Source organism: Pinus tabuliformis, chromosome 1_1, assembly GCF_031772625.1.
Source record: "Pinus tabuliformis cultivar Carrire ecotype Pingquan chromosome 1_1, CPIR1, whole genome shotgun sequence".
NCBI lineage: Eukaryota > Viridiplantae > Streptophyta > Pinopsida > Pinales > Pinaceae > Pinus > Pinus tabuliformis.
The window spans coordinates 577,508,681-577,527,817 of NC_142297.1; the positions used below are offsets into that span (position 1 = coordinate 577,508,681).

The window sequence follows — 19,137 nt, forward strand, 5'->3', positions numbered from 1 at the left end:
ATGTCAAAAGATTAGTGAACACATTTTTTTCACAAAAAGGACAAAAAACTATAGAAAATACTTATTTGTACCCAATTGGACTTGCCCAGAAACTCAGATAGGAAAGACCACTCCTTGCTATAATGAAAATTACGTCCAGTTCTCCCCTTGAGCTCTAGACTTCTCAGATTAGTTAGTTCCGTAGTGATCCCTAGCCAGATCAGTCTACAAGAATCATGGTTCACCCAGCCTAAGACCCACAAACCTCCATCTGTGTTATTGTTTTCCGTTGGCCCCAATATAGCTCCAAAAATACTCTTTAGGCAATGTCTTGCCATATCTGCACAACTTCCTGTTCAGGTGTATTTTCTTTTTCCTATCCTGGTGTTTTCTCCTTATTCTTGGTGAAACCAAAAAAAGAAAAGAACCCCTTCCCCTTCCTTCTGAGATATTTTTATCTCTAAGGAAGAAAGAGAGAAATTAAATGCCATAACTGTTTGGAAGTTGTTTAGAATTCATTAAGGTATTTCCAATAGTTTCAAGACTTATTTTTTTTCCCATTAATCAAAATAATAAAATCAGTTTATCATTTCATGTTCACCCTACTTAGCATGGCCTACAACAAATCATAAACATAAGAAGACACTCCAAAAAACCTTGAAAGGGATTTCACTTTAGAATTTCCCAATCACACAAATCTATTCATAGTAATAGATAAGATCTTTATTCTTAATTTTATCTTATTTTTTTAATTATAGATATTATACTTTAATTATTATTTTTTACAATTTTAACAAAAAAATCATGTTGTTATGAGACAATAATTTATTAAATATCTTAGGTTTTTTTTCTATTTTCTTAAATATTAGACCATACAAAGAATTAATTAGTAATTTTATATTCTTATAAATTATTCTGAAAAATTAAACAAAATTATTAGATGTAGTGAATATTCGATAACCAATCGACTACAATAAATCATATACATAAGAAGATAACCAATAGCATGGACTACAACAAATCATCAACATAAGAAGACAATCAATAAAACTTTGAAAGAGATTACATTTTAGAATTTTCCAATCACACAAATATATTCATAGTAATAGATAATATCCTTATCTTTTTTTTGTCTCATATAGTGACATCCTTACATTCCTCCTATTGGAGGATCAACCACAAAGTTGATTAACTTTGCAATTTTGACATCTAGATTAACTTTGAAAATTCAAAATACATATCTCTTATGCATAAACATAAGAAGACAATCAATAAAAATTTTGAATGGGATTGTATTTTAGAATTTTTCCAATCAAACAAATCTATTCATAATAATAGATAAGATCATTATCCTTATAGATTCCTCCTATTGGAGGACCAACCACAAAGTTGATTAACTTTGTAATTTTGGCATCTAGATTAACTTTGAAAATTCAAAATACATATCTCTTATGCATAAACATAAGAAGACAGTCGATAAAACTTTGAAAGGGATTACATTTTAGAATTTTCCAATCACACAAATCTATTCATAGTAATAGATAAGATCCTTATCCTTATTTTTTATCATACAATGACATCCTTAGATTCCTTATATTGGAGAATCAACCACAAAGTTTTGTAATTTTGGCATCTATATTAACTTTGAAATTTCAAAATACATATCAATTATGGAATCCATCCAACTTTCTCATATTATACAACAATTTCTAGAAATAACCACTCAAGTTGCTCTACAATTTCTGAAACCCCCATGCATGCTGGGGAGATCACAATGTAAAATCAAATGTTCTTTCAGTTTTTTTAAAGGGTTCATATACAGAACAAATAATGATAAAGTAAATATTCAGATATAATAACTGAGTTCTGAATCATTGTGACAAACAAAACATCACATTAGCTCATAGATATATCTAATGTTGCAATGATCTGAGATGATGATTGCGTTTTGAATCATGATAACTAGGTGACAAACAAAACTAAGTTGTAGCCATAAGTAAAACATCACATCAACTCACAAAATATATCCAAGGCTCGAATGAACCCTCATACATAGTGCACATAGAACACCACCCTAAAAACTATAAACTCTTGATCAATTAAGAATAACCTAGGATGTATAAAGTGGATGCTGAGGTGGGTGGTACAAGAACTGAGAATGCTTTTTAAACAGTAAGGGCATTTAAATTCTTTGTTTGGTATAACTCACAGTGCTTCTATTATTAGGAATAAATTACTATTAAGGCATGAAGAGAGGTGAAATAAGGTTATAGAAGCAAAAGCCTAGAACATGCAGTTCATTTGGATCTATTAAAATTGAGCATACTAAACATGCTTCTCAAGGTATTCCATCGATTCCAAGTTACATGATTGCTATTGAGTTGGAAAAAGAAAATCTTCATGGTCATTCTCCAAGGTCGAGTCTAGATGTTTATGAGAAGGGAACTCCTATAATATGGAGACATTCTCTTCCAGCAACTCCTAATGGGAAACCCAATTCTATATCACCAAGGACTCAGAGATTGTTGCCACAAGTTCAATTAACCATGGGGCACATAAAAAGTGATTGATCTCTTGGCACTGGTAGGAAGTCAATTCTCTCATGATTTGGAGATTTATCTTTGTTCATATTTCTTTGGAGAAATTTCTTTAAATGTTAACATTTTTCCCTTTTTATTTCAGAAAGGGAAATATCTCTTTAGGTTGATTAGCAAAGGTGATTGATATTTGAGATTCTTTTGATATTTTGTGAATTTGGAGTGTCTTGGAGTGTCTTCTCGGTTAGTAATGAATGTGAATCTCTAGAGATACCTTTTATATATTATGAGTTTAGATTAAATGTGTTGGACTTGATATTAACTCTAAATGTCTTGTTAACCCTCAAATGCACCAAATTATGTTGTATATACAAAGAACATACCAAGTTGCATATTCATGACATGACTGCCAGTGTACATTTTTATGGGTTCACTTGGGACAACTTATTGATTGACTGTAAACGATGAGATTCTAGATTTTGTTTAGCTTAAAAATGTTTTGAGAATGGTTTGGATATTATGCATGCTTTGAGTTAATATCTGCTTGATTTTATGATGTATAATAATATGGTTTTGACTTCAGAGCTAATGACTTGTACTTGAGAAAGAACAACTAATTTTTTCTTTGTAGGGCATTGATGGATGTCATAAAATATTTTGGATTTGCCCATTACTAAATTCTCATGGGACCATGAAGGTCAACATGTGAAATTTCCACATGCATGTTTTCTCTTCGTCCAACTGTTTTTGTCAAATTTCTCCCTATGTTCACTCTATAGATGCATTTCAAGGTAAGCTAGTTGAGCATCCAAACTAGCCAGATAGGATCGCAACACTTACTTGATTTCATTCAAAAAAGAGATGATATCATTACAGTGTTCATGATTCTCCTTCACGACCCTACCAAGAAGAGATTTCATATACCAATTGAGGGCGATGGAGTTGAAGTACTAGCTCTGTCTTCCCCTTGTATGACCAGTGTCAGGAACCGAATTGGTTACCTCCTCTAGAATTTCAGAATCAAAATAGGCTTGAGAGTCACTAGTGGTGAGGGATTCAAGTTGGCAAATTTCTTCATGAATTGTAGTTGGGAGGGATTAACAAAATGGAATATGGTTGTAGCTTCTTCGGAATGAGCTTAGGCACACAACCTACCCTTGGGTCCTCTACCCCTAACTTGCGCATAATTGCACATTCATTACTAAGCATGTCACATGAGAAGAAAATTGTCCAAACAAGAAGGTTGTCCCAAAAAAATCTATAATTGAGAGTAATGGGTGTGGGAAGACCAAATAGAAGGGAAAACCAATGATTTATAATAATTATGAGTAGCGAAAGCTATCAAACAATGGAGAACCAATGAAACAATAAGGAATATGAAAGACTCCTCACATGACCAGTCGCTTGCTAGGAGACAAATGTAATGTAAGTCACAAGTCACCCAAGAAGAACTAAAAACATAACCATTAAGCTTCCACGAGAGAAAAACAAAATGAGAGAAGAAAGTCATTGAACTAGAAGAGTATCACAATACTGTGAGATATCCAACCCACTCAGCCTAGTCGGACAAATTTAGGTGCACTAGAGATAAGAAATCACCACCATCTTCTATGACATCTAGTCCACTATAGTGAGGAGAGTCTTGAAATATATAAATCATCAAATTGCTATATTTGAAATTCCAAATTATACTTATTATTTGTAATTGAAATTTCTTTTCTATTCTCTATTTAGTTGTTAGTTAAGTTTTTACCATGTTAAATTATTAAAAGGAGAATATTTTTTTTAGAATTTTGTTTAAAGTGTATATTTATTTACTCTTAGTGCATTGAAATGATAATATTTTTTCCATTTTTCATGGAAAAGTTGAATAATTATATCTCTTTCCAACCCATTAGGTGTGAAGTTTATTGCTTATCAGGTCATTGGTTCAAATCTCACTGGGATGGAAAAAAATAGATCTTAGGGTTAAACCTCATAGGGAGAAGTTGATTATGGGAGCCACCTTCCGGAATTAAACTATCCAAATGACCCTCCAAACTTCCTAGAGCTTAGAAAAATCATGGTCATATTGATAACATGCTATTAGTAGAAGTTCTATCCAACATTGAGAGCTATACTAACCTAAAAACAACCTAATTTTATATATATAAATAACCCATAACAAATTTATTCTTCTATCCAGGATTAAAACTATATATATATGAAAACACTCGGTATTGTCATCGAATTCTATATAAAGAAATCACATTAAAATCACATTGATAACTCCGCATCGTAACGGAATCTTTTATATATACATCAATAAAAAGTAACCATTGAAATGTGATAAAAAGTAACCAGGCAGACATCATGGCTCTCTCTTGTACTCGAATTTTAATTAAAAAGACGGCAAATGTCCTGGTGGAGAGGTTACAAGGTGGACGGTAACGTCTTTTGGCAAATCGATGACACGGTCGATTGTGATGAATCGTACATGATAGGGTATTTGATGACATTCGTTGACGAGACGGTGGTTTGTGAGGAAGCCTAGGTAACAGGGTTTTAATGGCATGCGCCTTCAACGCTTCAACGGTGGTTTGTGAGGAAGGCTAGGTAACAGGGTTTTAATGGCATGCGCCTTCAACGCAAGTATGTATTTTCGTTCGACCTACAACGAGACCACATAGTATTTTGGATGAGAATGGCGAACGAGTTAGGGTCGGAGAGGCCCCTTCTGGAATGCGTTGAGTTTTATATGAAACTCGCTATTGCTCTAGTTGCGTTGGTGGGGGCATGTAGCTTCTTTGTCCAGGGAAGAAAAACTCAACTCGCTATTGCTCTAGTTGCGTTGGTGGGGGCATGTAGCTTCTTTGTCCAGGGAAGAAATAAGAGGCTACCCCCTGGGCCGTTCCCGTTGCCCATCATCGGAAATCTCCACCTGCTGGGACAGCTTCCACACCAAGCACTGGCTGCTCTATCTCTGAAATTCGGGCCTCTTATGTCGTTCCGCCTCGGCTCTGCTCTTACCATAGTAGTTTCTTCACCTGATATGGCCAAGGAATTTCTCAAGACGCATGATCTGCTTTTTGCTAGCAGACCTCCCTCCGCAGCCGCGAATTATTTTTGGTATAATTGCACCGATATCGGTTTTGCTCCGTATGGCGCTTACTGGAGGCAAGTGCGTAAGGTCTGCGTTTTACAGTTGTTGAGCTCAAGACGCTTGGATTACTTCCGCTTCATAAGAGAAGAGGAGGTCTCTGCTATGATTCGTTCTATTGCTAATTCAGATCATCCCCTAAACATTAGCAAAACAGTCTCAACCCTTGTGAATGATATTTTGTGCAGGATGACCTTCGGTAGAAAGTACTCTGACCAAGACTGTATTGGCGGTAAGGGAATCAATTCGATGATGAAGGAAAGTTTTATGGTCGCCGGTGCCTTTAATGTTGGAGATCATATACCATACATGGGCTGGATGGATCTGCAAGGTCTCAACCGACGCTTCAAGGAAATACATCGCATACAAGACGAGTTCCTAGAGAAAGTGATAGAGGAACATGTTGCCCAGAATGACCCCAACGTCACGCAAGATCTGGTAGATGTTTTGCTTGCAGCTTCTGCAGATAAAGATATGGAACCACAAATTACACGAGAGAATATAAAGGCCATCCTATATGTATGTAAAAATTGCGCGTATTGTATCTGAATGGCAGCTTTTAAATTATGATCCCCTGATAGTGATTATGATCCCGTGATTCTGATTGTGATCCTTTGATATTTTATTGATGTCTTTATGGTATGATAATGGCAGGGTACGTTGGCCGCAGGCACGGACACGTCATCTACAACTATGGAGTGGGCAATGTCTGAATTATTGAGGAACCCGCCAGTGTTGAAGAAGGTTCAGGACGAGCTGGAACGTGTAGTTGGAAAGGGCCGAATGGTGCGTGAATCTGATCTTCCTTCTCTCCCTTATTTACAAGCTGTGGTGAAAGAAACTCTTAGACTCCACGCGGCGGCACCCCTTGCCCTTCCCCACTTATCTGTGGAAGCCTGCAATGTGTTGGGGTATGAAATTCCCAAAAACACTCGCGTTTTGGTGAATCTTTGGGCAATCGGAAGGAACCCAACCGCATGGGAGAATTCCGAAAGGTTTGTGCCTGAGAGATTCATGAATGGCTGCTTGCTAGATGAAAAAGTTCGTAACTGTGAGTGGATTCCGTTCGGAGCAGGGAGGAGAGGATGCCCGGGAGAGCAGCTGGGAATGCTTCTTGTTGAGTTTCCATTGGCACAGCTATTGCACTGTTTTGACTGGACACTGCCCGATAAGATGAATGGACAGGAACTGGATATGTCTGAAAGGTTTGGAATCACAGTGCGCAGAGCACATGATCTCACTGCTGTTGGGACCCCTCGCGTTATGGTGGTACTGTAATCTATATTGCTGACTCTCTTTATTAACTTAGACTCCGATGCAAACAGAGCGCGTAGAAACATTATAATAAAAAGTTGTAATATCAGTGTTAGTCTGGACAATGTCATAGAATAATTCGTGATAGCGTGCGTATTATTGTTGAGTAATAATAAAGCAGCGTACGTACAGAGGTGGGAAACATTTACCATGAATTTTATCCCTCCCGTAGATTTTTAACTATGGTTGTGTCTGTTCTGGTATATGGTCAGAATATGGTTTTTGGAGATTAATTATAATATGGTTTTTGGAGTCTAACTTAATTATTATCTCACTGCTTGACATTTATATGATTGTCTTCAGACTATTACCTTGAAAGTTTCAGTCCGTTTTCGAATTTGTTAACTACTGTTTTTTATCTTTTAGAAATGATGACATCAGCGCGTTGCGACATCTAGATCACTGATTTCGAGGATGAACCTATTTTATAGAGCATCCCATTAAATACGCAGTAGTCATTAAATAAGCAGCCATCTAACGATTATGTTTTTTTCTCTTAAAGTTATAGAAATTTCTGTTATATTTTGAAAAAATTGCTTGGGTGGTTTTTGATGATGTTGATATTGGAAATATTTCGCGAATTAATTTTAGTTTTTGTGGATGCCGAGCTACCATCCCACAATGCGAGACTATTTCCTAGTCTTGAAACTATTCCAGAGACTTAATGAATAATCACAGGAAATATAACACGATAAGTTTGGAGCAACACACTAATACTTAATATTCATTTCTTGAATATGAAAAATACATATGAAAAATACATCTACATGACACTGCGGCTCATTTACAAAGTAAAATAAAATTTTACAGAGATTTAAACTTAGGCTCAACAGTAACTGTTGTTTTACGTGCCCACCAAAAATTTCTCCACAATTTTCTCTACAGAGACTTGCACTCTTTTCTTACTTCTTACGCTCTAACCTCTCTATACAGTCTTTTTTACAAAATGACTTTTACATTCATATATGACTCAACATACAATTTTACATTTAATTCATGACAGAGCGAAATTAATTTTGATGTTGTTGTTGAGTGTGATCATAGTCTCGCAGGTGTTTCTGGAGTGTGGGCAAGGTTGTTGAATTAATGTTTGCCCATATCAGTTTACTTAAGTACATAAATTCTTTAAATATCTTTTCTGAGTTTCTGAATGGTTCGCGTCTTCACGTTAAGATGCAACCTCCAAAAATGTCTTCAAGCAGAGACGCAACCAGCAAAAGTGTCTGACATGTATGGCTGCAAAAGTGTCTGACATGTATGGCTGTTGTCCGGCTATTTATTGCGGTGGTTGGGATTATTATTTCCAACACTCCCCTTTAATCATAACTGTCGCCATTAACAATTCCCAAACAGTTTCTGAAATAAGCAAAATTTTCTCCTGCCAATGGCTTTGTGAAAATATCAACAAGTTGTTCCTATGACCTGCAGCGCTACAACACAATTTCATCATTGTTAATCAACTCTCTAATAAAATAATATTTAACATCAATATGCTTGGTCCTTTTGTGGATGACAAAATTCTTTGAAATGCAATTGCTGAGGTGTCGTCACCTAAAATAGTTGTCGCGCCCTATTGGTCATGACGAAGATCCCTCAACATCCTTCTCATCCAAACTGCCTGGCACGCTGCTGCTGCTACTGCGACATATTCAGCTTCTGCTATTGACAGTAACACTATTGGTTGCTTCTTCAAGGCCCATGAAATGGCTCTGGAAGCCAAATGAAAAACATATCCTAACGTGTTCTTTCTATCATTGACACTGCTTGCCCAATCACTGTCAATGTAACCAACCAGCCTGAAATCACTGGTTGTTGTGTTCAAAACACTATACTGTTTTGTCCCATTGACATACCTCAGAATCCTTTTCGCTGCTTGCCAATGTGTCTCCTTGGGTGTCTCCATGAACCTTAACACCAAACTTACTACATACATTATATCCGGCCTAGTGGTAGTTAAATACATCAGGCTGCCTATCTTGCTTTTGTATAATGTCGAAATGACATTGCTGCTGCAATTTTCTTTGCTCAATTTCAACCCTATGACAGTTGGAGTTGGTGTGGACTCGCTATTCTACATTTTAAACCTCTCCAAAATTTCTGCCACATACTTTGCTTGAGAGATAAAAATGTCATTTTGTTTCCTTCACTTCTATGCCCAAAAACTATCTTAGCAACCCCAAGTCAGTCATTTCAAACTCACTTTTTATTACTTGTTTAAAATCAGCAATGAGGAAATCATCACTACCTGTAAAGATCAAATCATCTACATATAAGACGACAATGAGAATCTTACCTTTGCTCTCTTTGATGTAGAGAATAGGCTCACCGTCACATTTGTCGAAACCATTGTCTAACAAGTAAGCATCTATCTTGCGGTACCATGTGCGCGGTGCTTGCTTCAACTCATAAAGAGCTTTCTTCAATCGATATACTTTGTCTTCTTGTCCTTCAATCTCATAACCAGGCGGTTGCGCGACATACACTTTTTCTTTCAGCACTCCATTCAAGAATGGTGACTTTACGTCCATCTGATACACTATCCATTTATGCTGCACGGTAAACGCCACAATTGCGCGCATTGTCTCCATCCACGCGACTGGCGCAAACGTCTCTGCATAATATCTTCCATGTTGCTGCTTGTGTCCTTTGATAACTAGCTTTTCTTTGTGCCTTTTAATCTTTCCCTCAATGTTACTTTTGGTCTTATAGACCCACTTCACTCCAATGACATGTTTTCCTTTCGGAAGGCTCACTAACTCCCATGTGTCATTTCTTTCTATTGCTTCTATTTTTTTCTCCATTGCCACAATCCATTTTTCTTCTTTGACTGCATCTTCAAAGTGGATTGGGTCATCTACATGACAAAATAATGCAAATAAGGAATTCAGACCTGTGCCACTATCAACTTCATCTTGCTCATAAATTTCATTTAAATTTATGAATTTTGACCTTCTTGTGCTTGCTGAAGATGGGCTTGATATGTCACTTGGTGTCACGCTTCGAAGTGTGCTTGGAGAAGCACTTGCTTGACTGCATGAAACTATCCTATTATTTGTTGATGGCGTTGCTTGCTGCTTGCTTTGTTGCGCTTGAATAGGAGTAGAGGAGTCACAGTTGAGGAATTACTTGCTGCTGTTAATTCCTCTCTGTCCTCATGTGGTATGTATGCTTTGACATTGACTGTCTTTTCTAAACTTCCATCCCATGCTTCCTCTTCTATGAACTGCACATCTCTTTTGATTATTACCTTTTTAGTTAATGGATTGTAGAGTTTGTATGCCTTGGATTCATCACTATATCCAACAAATATGTATTTCTCCCCCTTGCTGTCCAATTCCTTTCTCAACTCATCTGGGACATGTGCATAAGCCACACATCCAAAAACTCTCATGTGAGTGACATTTTGTTTTCTTCCACTCCATACCTCTTCAGGAACGATGTTCTGGATGCTTTTGGTTGGACATCTATTCAATATATATGCTGCACAAGCGACATCGTCAGCCCAATAGTCATTTGGCAAATGCTTTGCCTTCAACATTCTCCTTGCCATCTCCATAATGGTTCTATTATTGATTTATGCCACACCATTTCGCTGTGGTGTATATCTTGTTGTAAACTGCTTGTGAATTCCATGCTCCCTGCAAAATTGAAGGAAGTTATTTGAGATGTATTCTCCACCTCTCTCTGTCCTAAAGACCTTGATGAAATTTCCGCTTTGCTTTTCAACAAGAGCTTTGTATTGGCAAAAGCGCTCGAATACTTCACTTTTCTGTTTTAGGAGAAAGAACCATGTTTTCCTTGTGTAGTCATCTATGAAGGTCAATACATAGTGACTGCCACCAATTGATGGTGTCTGCATTGGTCCACATAAATCTGAGTGGACAATCTCCAAAGGTGCCTTTGCCCTCACTGTCTTTCCTGCTAGAAATATCTCTCTATGTTGCTTGCCCAAGATACATCCTTCACAACTGTTATCTAGCTTTTCTATGAGTGGTGGACCCTTCACCATGCCTTTCCTATGCAGCAGATTCAAACCTCCAAAGTTGAGATGTCCAAATCTCAAGTGCCATAACCAGTTTTCATCTTTTACTTCTGCTTGAAAGTTTACTTGTGTGACAGTTGCCCATTTTCTTCCATTTTCTTGTGAGTTCATAGATAGTTGCGCTTGTGCACCTTCTTTCTGCAAATCTAATATTATTTTTAGGGGAAACATTCTATTGTCTATCATCTGAACCTTTTCAATCAACTGTCTGTTTGGAGGCCTATCCAAAATTGTGCACACATCATTTTTGAAGAAGACATTGTAGCCTTCCGCATGAGCTGTCCAACGCTCATGAGATTATGTTTCAGATTGGGGACAAAGTAAACATCGGAGATGTCTTTCTTCTCCCCCTTCTTTGTTAGGATATTAACTCTTCCTTTTCCTATGACAGAGACTTTGCTATCAGTCCCTAATGTCACTTCAAATTTCACACTTTCACCTAGATCAGAAAACATTTCTATGTTTCCTCACATGTCACTGTTGTACCCTGAATCTAGATACCAAATATCACTCTGTTTTTCTTGTGCTACATCACAAGCTAAAAATATGCAATCATGGTTCTGATTTTTTGTTGTGAAATTTACACTTGGTTTGTTACTAATATCATATTGCTTCTTTCTACATTCATTTGCATAGTGACCATACTTCTTATAGTAATGAAATTGAACTTGAGATTTATCATACCTCTGACCTTGTGTTTGATTTTGGATTGGGCCTTGAGTTGGATTTTGATTGCTGCCTCTTCCATTTGAGCTTGAAGGGGTGCTTCTTCCACCATTGTGTGGGCTTCTTCCTCTTCCTTTAGCATATCATCTTCCTCTGCCTCGACTTTGACTAAATGATACTTGTGTCTTGAAGGCATGCTCCAATGAGGAGCTTGCTGTTCTATTCAGTCTATGTTCATGAGAGAATAATGATGCATTAAGCTCATCCAATGTGAACTGTGAGAAATCCTTTGTCTATTCTATGGCCACAACAATGGCCTCAAACCTTGTTGGCAGACTTCTCAAAACTTTTTCAACTATTCTTCTTTCTTCAAGTGTCTCATGATGAGACTTGATTTGAGTAACCAACCCACTTACGTGTGTAAAAAATGAGTCTATATTATCACACTCTTTCATACAAAGTGTTTCGAAATCTCTCCTCAACATTTGTAGCTTCGTTGACATGACTTTTGCCATGCCTTGGTAGGTTCTCTGGAGGATGTTCCATGCTTGCTTGGCCTTCGTTGCTGCTGCAGCCCTTGGGAAAATACTTTCATGAACTGCTTGAAAAAAATAAAACAGGGCTTTTGAATCATTCTTCCTGTTGTCCCTTAGCACATCCCTTTCTTGTTGAGATAAGGCATTTTATGCTGCTGCATCTGCTGGTTCTTGAAAACCATTCTCCACCAAATCCAAAATGTCTTGAGAAGAAAACAGGGCTTTCATTGTAATAGCCCAATAATCATAATTTTTGCCATTAAACTGATGTATTTGAGGGTTAGTGAAGCTTGTACTTGATGCTGCAATTTTTTAGGGTAAAAGCAAACTTTCTACCTTCTGGTAAATATGCTAAAAAACATTGTGCACTCAAAAACAATTTTGACTATTAGTAAAAGCACTTGTTTTTCCATGAACATGGTTTAACCCGCTTTGATACCATGTTAGAAATATTTTGCGAATTTAGATTTTGTTTTTGCGGACGAAAGAGGCAGAGAGTTATAACTTTCGGGAAACTAAGTTCTCGCATCGACAAGCCAATTTCGTGGAGCTACCTTTGCACAACACGAGACTATTTCCCAGTGTTGAATTTTGCGCACCATGGAACTATTCCAGAGACTTAATGAATACTCATAGGAAATATAACACTATAAGTTTGGAGCAACACACTAAAACTTAATATTCATTTCTTGAACATGAAAAATACATCTACATAGACTACGGCTCATTTACAAATTAAAATAAAATTTTACACAGATTTAAACATACGCGCAACACTACACAGTAAAACGTTGTTTTACGCGCCCACCAAAAATTGCTCCACAATTTTCTCCACAAAGACTTGCGCTCTTTTCTTACTTCTTACTCTCTAACCTATCTACACAGTGTCTTTTTACAAAATGACTTTTACATTCATATATGACTCAACATACAATTTTACATTTAATTCATGATAGAGTGAAATTAATTTTGATGTTATTGTTGAGTGTGATCAGAATAGCCCAAGGTTGTTGAATTAATGCTTACCCATATCAGTATACCTAAGTACATAAATTCTCTAAATGCCTTTTCTAATTCTGATGTTATTGTTGAGTGTGATCAGAATAGCGCAAGGTTGTTGAATTAATACTTTACCCATATCAGTTTACCTAAGTACATAAATTCTCTAAATGCCTTTTCTGAGTTTCTGAATGGTTCGGGTCTGGCTTCGGTCCTTCCATCTTCATGCTGAGACGCAACTTGCAAAAATATCTTCAAGAAGAAACACAACATGCAAAAGTGTCTAACATGTATGGCTGCAAAAGTGTCTCACATGTATGGTTGTTGCCCGTTTATTGCGGTGGTTGGGATTATTATTTCCAATAGCTGAATCTATTTTCACAATGAAAAATATAATTCAAATTTTTTCTAAAACTTTTTTGCGAAAATTATGACCACTTTTAAGGATCAAAACAATTACTACTCCAGACAACTCCATTAAATACTGCAAACCCCTGTAATATTAAGTAGGCAACTCAATTAAATACTGCAAAACCCTTCAATATTAATAATTTAACAGTACATTACTCATTTTCGCCAGCGTTAAGTGGTATGAAAACAAAGAAGCGCGACCCCGACCTAATATGAAGTCAGCAGTAACATTAACAGCGAACTTCGAAGTTTGAATCACTGAATAAAACATGGCGATCCTTGGCGCAGTTCCTCTCAGTATGTACCCTGTGAATGAACCAATGAATCTACAAGGTATTTAGACTCCAAATTTTATATCCTCTGCCTGCAATATGTGTATTTCCTCAGAATTCGTTTATATTTGAGAAGGGTCTACATGTGCAACTGCACACCCTGCTTGCTTTTCTCAAAAGGATGTAGACCAGGACGGAGTTAAAGAAACAGTAATATCAAGATTCAAAACCATCGCACCAAGCAGCCAGACATACACCTCCAAATTAAAAACAGAGCATTACACTTAAATTGAGCACAGCGTCATCTAGAGATATTTTTCATCTGATATAGATGTACGTTTTTCTCCCGGTATAGAGATGCAGATTCATGTACCCTTTTCTCGAGGTTTAGAGAATCTATAAATTTGAAGGAATTGTATTTTTTCTTTTAATTTCAAGGAAGGTTCATTTTAAATACTTAGTTAATCCCAAAAATATGATATTTCGTAAGTCCATGCTTCACTACATATTGCGAGGTTGATTTTCAATACTCCATTAATCATAAAGAATGATGACATTTTGAATACTCAATTAATCGCAAAAACTTATATGTCAGAAGCCCATGCTTCGTAAAAACTTGAAAGCTGATTTTGAATAATATTCACAGTTAACCCTGAAAAATGATATTTCAAAAATCCATGCTTCAAATGGAAGCTGATCTAAGTATTCAATTACTACCAAAATGTGATATTTCAGAATTACATGCTCCTGTATAGAGATGTCTACCCAACCCGGGATTGTAAACACCAATGCTGAAACCTTTTGTAACCGATATCTCTCATACATAGGTAGGACCAAAGAATTGCACATTTATATTTGTGCAGCAGTTTCATAGTTAATTTTTGTAAGTAGCTTCTTTGATTCTGTTTTCAGAGATGTAAAAGAGAAAAGGATTAGAACACCGGTGCATTCAACGACAGGGGTTTACTAGTCAGTTTAGTCGGGGTTTACCATGGTTTAAATATCGCCAGCTTGGGAATACAAGAATTGGTAATCATTGGAGACTCCAGGATGGTAATAAAATATTTAACACATCAAGAACTTCCGGTTAGCCTCAATATTCTCTATAATCCCATATCTCTCAAATCTCAATCAAAAGTTAGCCAAAATCTATTATTTCATGTCCTAGGGGAGGATAATGGCAATACAGATGGTTTGGCCAATGGGGTTACGTACTCTTCCATTGTCCCCTAAGTTCAACCTTCAAGATCACAAATTAAGGTGTTCACGTCCGAGCCTAATTTAAGACATCTGGAGGAAAGTAAAAGAGGAGGATATTGAGCAGCAGTCCAAGGATCCAATGGAAGTAGATCAACCTTCTATCAACCCAGAGACATAGATCTGCAACAACTATTTATAAGTGCAGATGCAAAAAGAAAATTTCTCATATGTTTTATTGGACACTAACTGTCGTGGACATGTAGAAACTATCAACTATATAACTTTGTCAAAAGTATCAATTATTCCAGTATCATAAAATTCAAAATGGTCGAGTATCAATTATTCAAAATTGTCCATTATTGGGATAAATTTCTAATTTCTTATTACCTGTTTCATGGTTATTAGTGATGTTAAAATTTCTCATGGTTATTGATGATGTTAAGGTTTTTCAAAGTACCAACTTCGTTCTTATTGTGGATTAGCCAGTCTTTAAAATACATACTACACAGATTTCTTAATGGAAAAAACAACATAATTTTAATGTTATATTATTGGCTTAAATATAAAAGTCACTTTTTTATTTTTATTTTTTATTATACACTTAATGATAATGTTATGTTGATTAACTATATTAAATTAACAATTATATAACAAATTTATAGTATATTGTTATGAAAGTAAATATGATTTTTCTTTGAGTCTTTTATCTATAATTAAAACATAATTTTAAATTTTTTAATCATATTGTTTATTTTATTTCTAAAACATAAAGTTACATATTAAAGTTATGTTAAATATTGAAAGTAGTGTCATATTTAATGTTTTTGATTAAGATGTAAAATATTCTCAAAAAATTAAGTTGAGAAAAAATAATATCATATTTTAACTTTTTTATTACAATGTGAAATATTCCCAATAGAAATAATTAGCAAAAAAAAATGAGAAAATATATTAAAAATATAATTTTTTAATTTTTAAAATATATATATATATATATATTACAGAATTATGTAACTAAAGGTAATTAAAAAAATAAAAGTAATATAAAATATATTTCGAACTTTCATCAAAACTTTTTAACGTTAACAATTTATTAATGAATATGTTTATAGCAAATTTTCTTATAAACCGCTATAGAGACCACAATACTTTTATTTCTAAACTTTATATAAAAATACGATATTTCTATACAAAAATAACACTTCGTGAATATAAAATAAATAAAATCACAAGAATTTTTTATTTATATCTTCTATGTTACACTTTTCTGCACTCCAGCTTTACGACGTTCGCAATTGCTACTTAATTTTAGGTACGTAATTAGTTATCACTCTCAGTGATTGTCTTCCCCACACTCAGTCACCCCAAGTTTTATTCAAAATTTGAAGAACATTAATATTGATTTACAGAAAAATTGGATTTAAAAGTAAAAAAATTAATATTAATATTAATATAAATTATAAATTTAATGTTATTAATAGGTGAGATTGTTGTTAAAAATTAGTTTGGAATTTTAATTTAAAAAAATGTTTTCATAAAGTTTCAAAAAATTATTAAATTTAAAAATTAATATTATTTTGAATATTAATTTTTCTATCAAATTTCTAAAAAATATTGTTGTTTTTCACTTTATTTTCAAGTATGAAGGAAATGTGCAATTTCAGTGCTTAATTTAAATATTTTCTAAATAAAAATTATTGTTAACTATAATTAAAAATAAAAGTGAATATCAATAACTTTATTCTCACTATGCTCATAAAGTTTGTTGTTGATATTATAATTCAAAAGTTGTGTTGAGAAACTTTCACTCACTTCAACTATAAATAAAATATCTCGATGTTCATGTGAAATAACATAATGTTATATCAACTTTTAAAAGATAAAAGCTAAAAAAAAAATCAAATAAACAAAATACAACTATTGTATGGAGAGGTGCATTTTATAGTGCAATTTGAAGGATACCAGTATCAAATTCGCATGTATTGCTTTTAAAATAAAAATGGAATATTTTCTAAATAAAAGGACAATAAAGCCATAATTAAAAGCAAAAATCAATATATTTATGGAGTTAATTTTAATTAAAAGAATTCTAAAATATCAATAATCATACTCTACTAGCTTGTTGTAGACATTACAACTCAAAAAATGTGGTAAAAATATTTTACACTCACTCTCAAACATAAACAATTTATTTAGATGTTAGTGTGAAAGTACGTAGGTTTATATCAGCTTTCAAAAAAAAATAAACATACATATATAGAGAGAAAGATATTTGTTATACTTTTTTAAAATATTTAAGATTTAGGTAAACTATTTAAATATCCATACTAACTTATGTGTGTGTGTGCGCACACCCGACAAAAGAAAAATATTTCAATGAACAAAGAGAAAAAAAATTGAATGTAAAAAAAATAATTATTTCCTAATAAGAATACTAAAAGGGAGGATATGTAATTCATTCCATTCTTAATATAAAATTAATATATAAAATTTAAAAAATATTAATAAAAAAAAAATTGTTATCAATAAAATATTTTAATAAATAAAATGATTAAAATATTTCAAGTAGTCTTACTATTCTACATTTTAGATCTTTTTAGGTATATTTTTTGGCCATTTGAAATCTAACAAAGATATGTTGGAATTGTAAGTTAAGTTGTGTAGTTTACAAAATCCAAGTGTCCACCAAGATTTTCAAGGGATTAAATCCATTTATACATGGAAAAATACAATTTAAACATTGAAGAATTTTATATTGCATTCTAAAATAAATTCAAACCTGAAGAGATTTAATCCCCTTGGAGGTTTGATAGATCTATGGGTAAAATGAATCTATACTGGTGCATATGAAAACTATTTTTGCATTGAGAATATATCAACTATTTTATATATTTCCTAACAAATCTATGAAAAACATTGATATTTAAATGTATACATATATTATTTAATATTTTAAGTATGTAAACATCAAACAGCTAATTTTGACAAAGTAACTCTAATCATTTTTAATATTTTTTTAAATAGTTTATACATCTTTCATAACTTTTTTGTAATTAAAACAGTAATAAATAATAATAATAATAATAATAATATGAATAATTTGATTTTAAGGTCATAGCCAAGTTAGAAACCATATATTTCCAGCAGTCTCAACATTCTATATTTTGTCTCCTTTTTGGTATATTATATCTTTTTATGTACATTTATCATTATTTTGAAATCTAACAAAAATTTGTTAGAATTATAAGTTTAAATTGTATAGTTTACATAATCTAAGTGCTCAAAGAATTTTGAAAAAAATTTAATCAATTTATACATTAAAAATGCAGTTTAAAAAATAAAAATTATTATATTGCGCTCCAAAAGTGTAACATGCATACGCATCAATAACAAAAAAGCACTCTATATAAATATAAATATTTACTTTTGTTTACCGTGAATTAACCCATCATCACTTTATTATTATTCATTTTAACTTTCTGTGAAATTTATTATCCGTTGACTAACAAGCGAGGGTGGAGTCTGTTATAATACCTTGTATATAATTGTGCATTATTCTAATGCTTTGGAAGACCTTGGACTAGGTGGGTATAGGGTTGGAACTAATATTATCTATACTACCTTACCGGATCAATTACCTAGTTCACTTGCACTATATCATAAAACCCATCAAGGCTTCTCGAACATATGGTCTCATCTAGGTCGTCAGCTTCACACCGACAGATCCAATGGTGCAAATTGCTTGAGCGTAGTTACGGTAACTACTCTTGCGCTAGCCTCGGCTCCGAGCGATCATTCTGTCCTGTTTTCGCCAGGAAACCAGTGTGCGACCCTCTGGAAGAACCAACATTTTCCTACCTACAGGAACCTCTACTTTTGTATTCCTTCTAGGGTTTGATTCAGGTGTTGACACTGGGGGGAAATTCCTCTGACATAGACCTTTTGTGTTTGCAGGTTTAATTTCCTCGAGGGTTTGGCCATGCGATGGTGCTATAGAGGATCCCTGCCTCTGCAGACCGCAACATCCCGGTTTCAGATACAT

General features: G+C 34.2%; 1 protein-coding gene across 1 annotated transcript; it reads left to right on the top strand.

The window, feature by feature from the left end:
- Window positions 1–5,030: 5,030 nt before the first annotated feature.
- On the top strand, window positions 5,031–7,208 carry LOC149214557 (cytochrome P450 71AU50-like). Its single transcript, XM_089390925.1, has 2 exons — window positions 5,031–6,174; window positions 6,310–7,208. The coding sequence occupies exons 1-2, from the start codon at window positions 5,131–5,133 to the stop codon at window positions 6,931–6,933; spliced, it is 1,668 nt and encodes a 555-aa protein (XP_089247051.1). The 5' UTR covers window positions 5,031–5,130; the 3' UTR covers window positions 6,934–7,208.
- Window positions 7,209–19,137: the final 11,929 nt, after the last annotated feature.

Bases quoted from the DNA above. Each gene is read 5' to 3' on its own strand.
- LOC149214557 (XM_089390925.1), top strand. From the start codon at position 5,131: ATGCGCCTTCAACGCAAGTATGTATTTTCGTTCGACCTACAACGAGAC. The intron at 6,175-6,309 runs GTATGTAAAAAT...TGATAATGGCAG, and splicing joins ATATAAAGGCCATCCTATAT to GGTACGTTGGCCGCAGGCAC.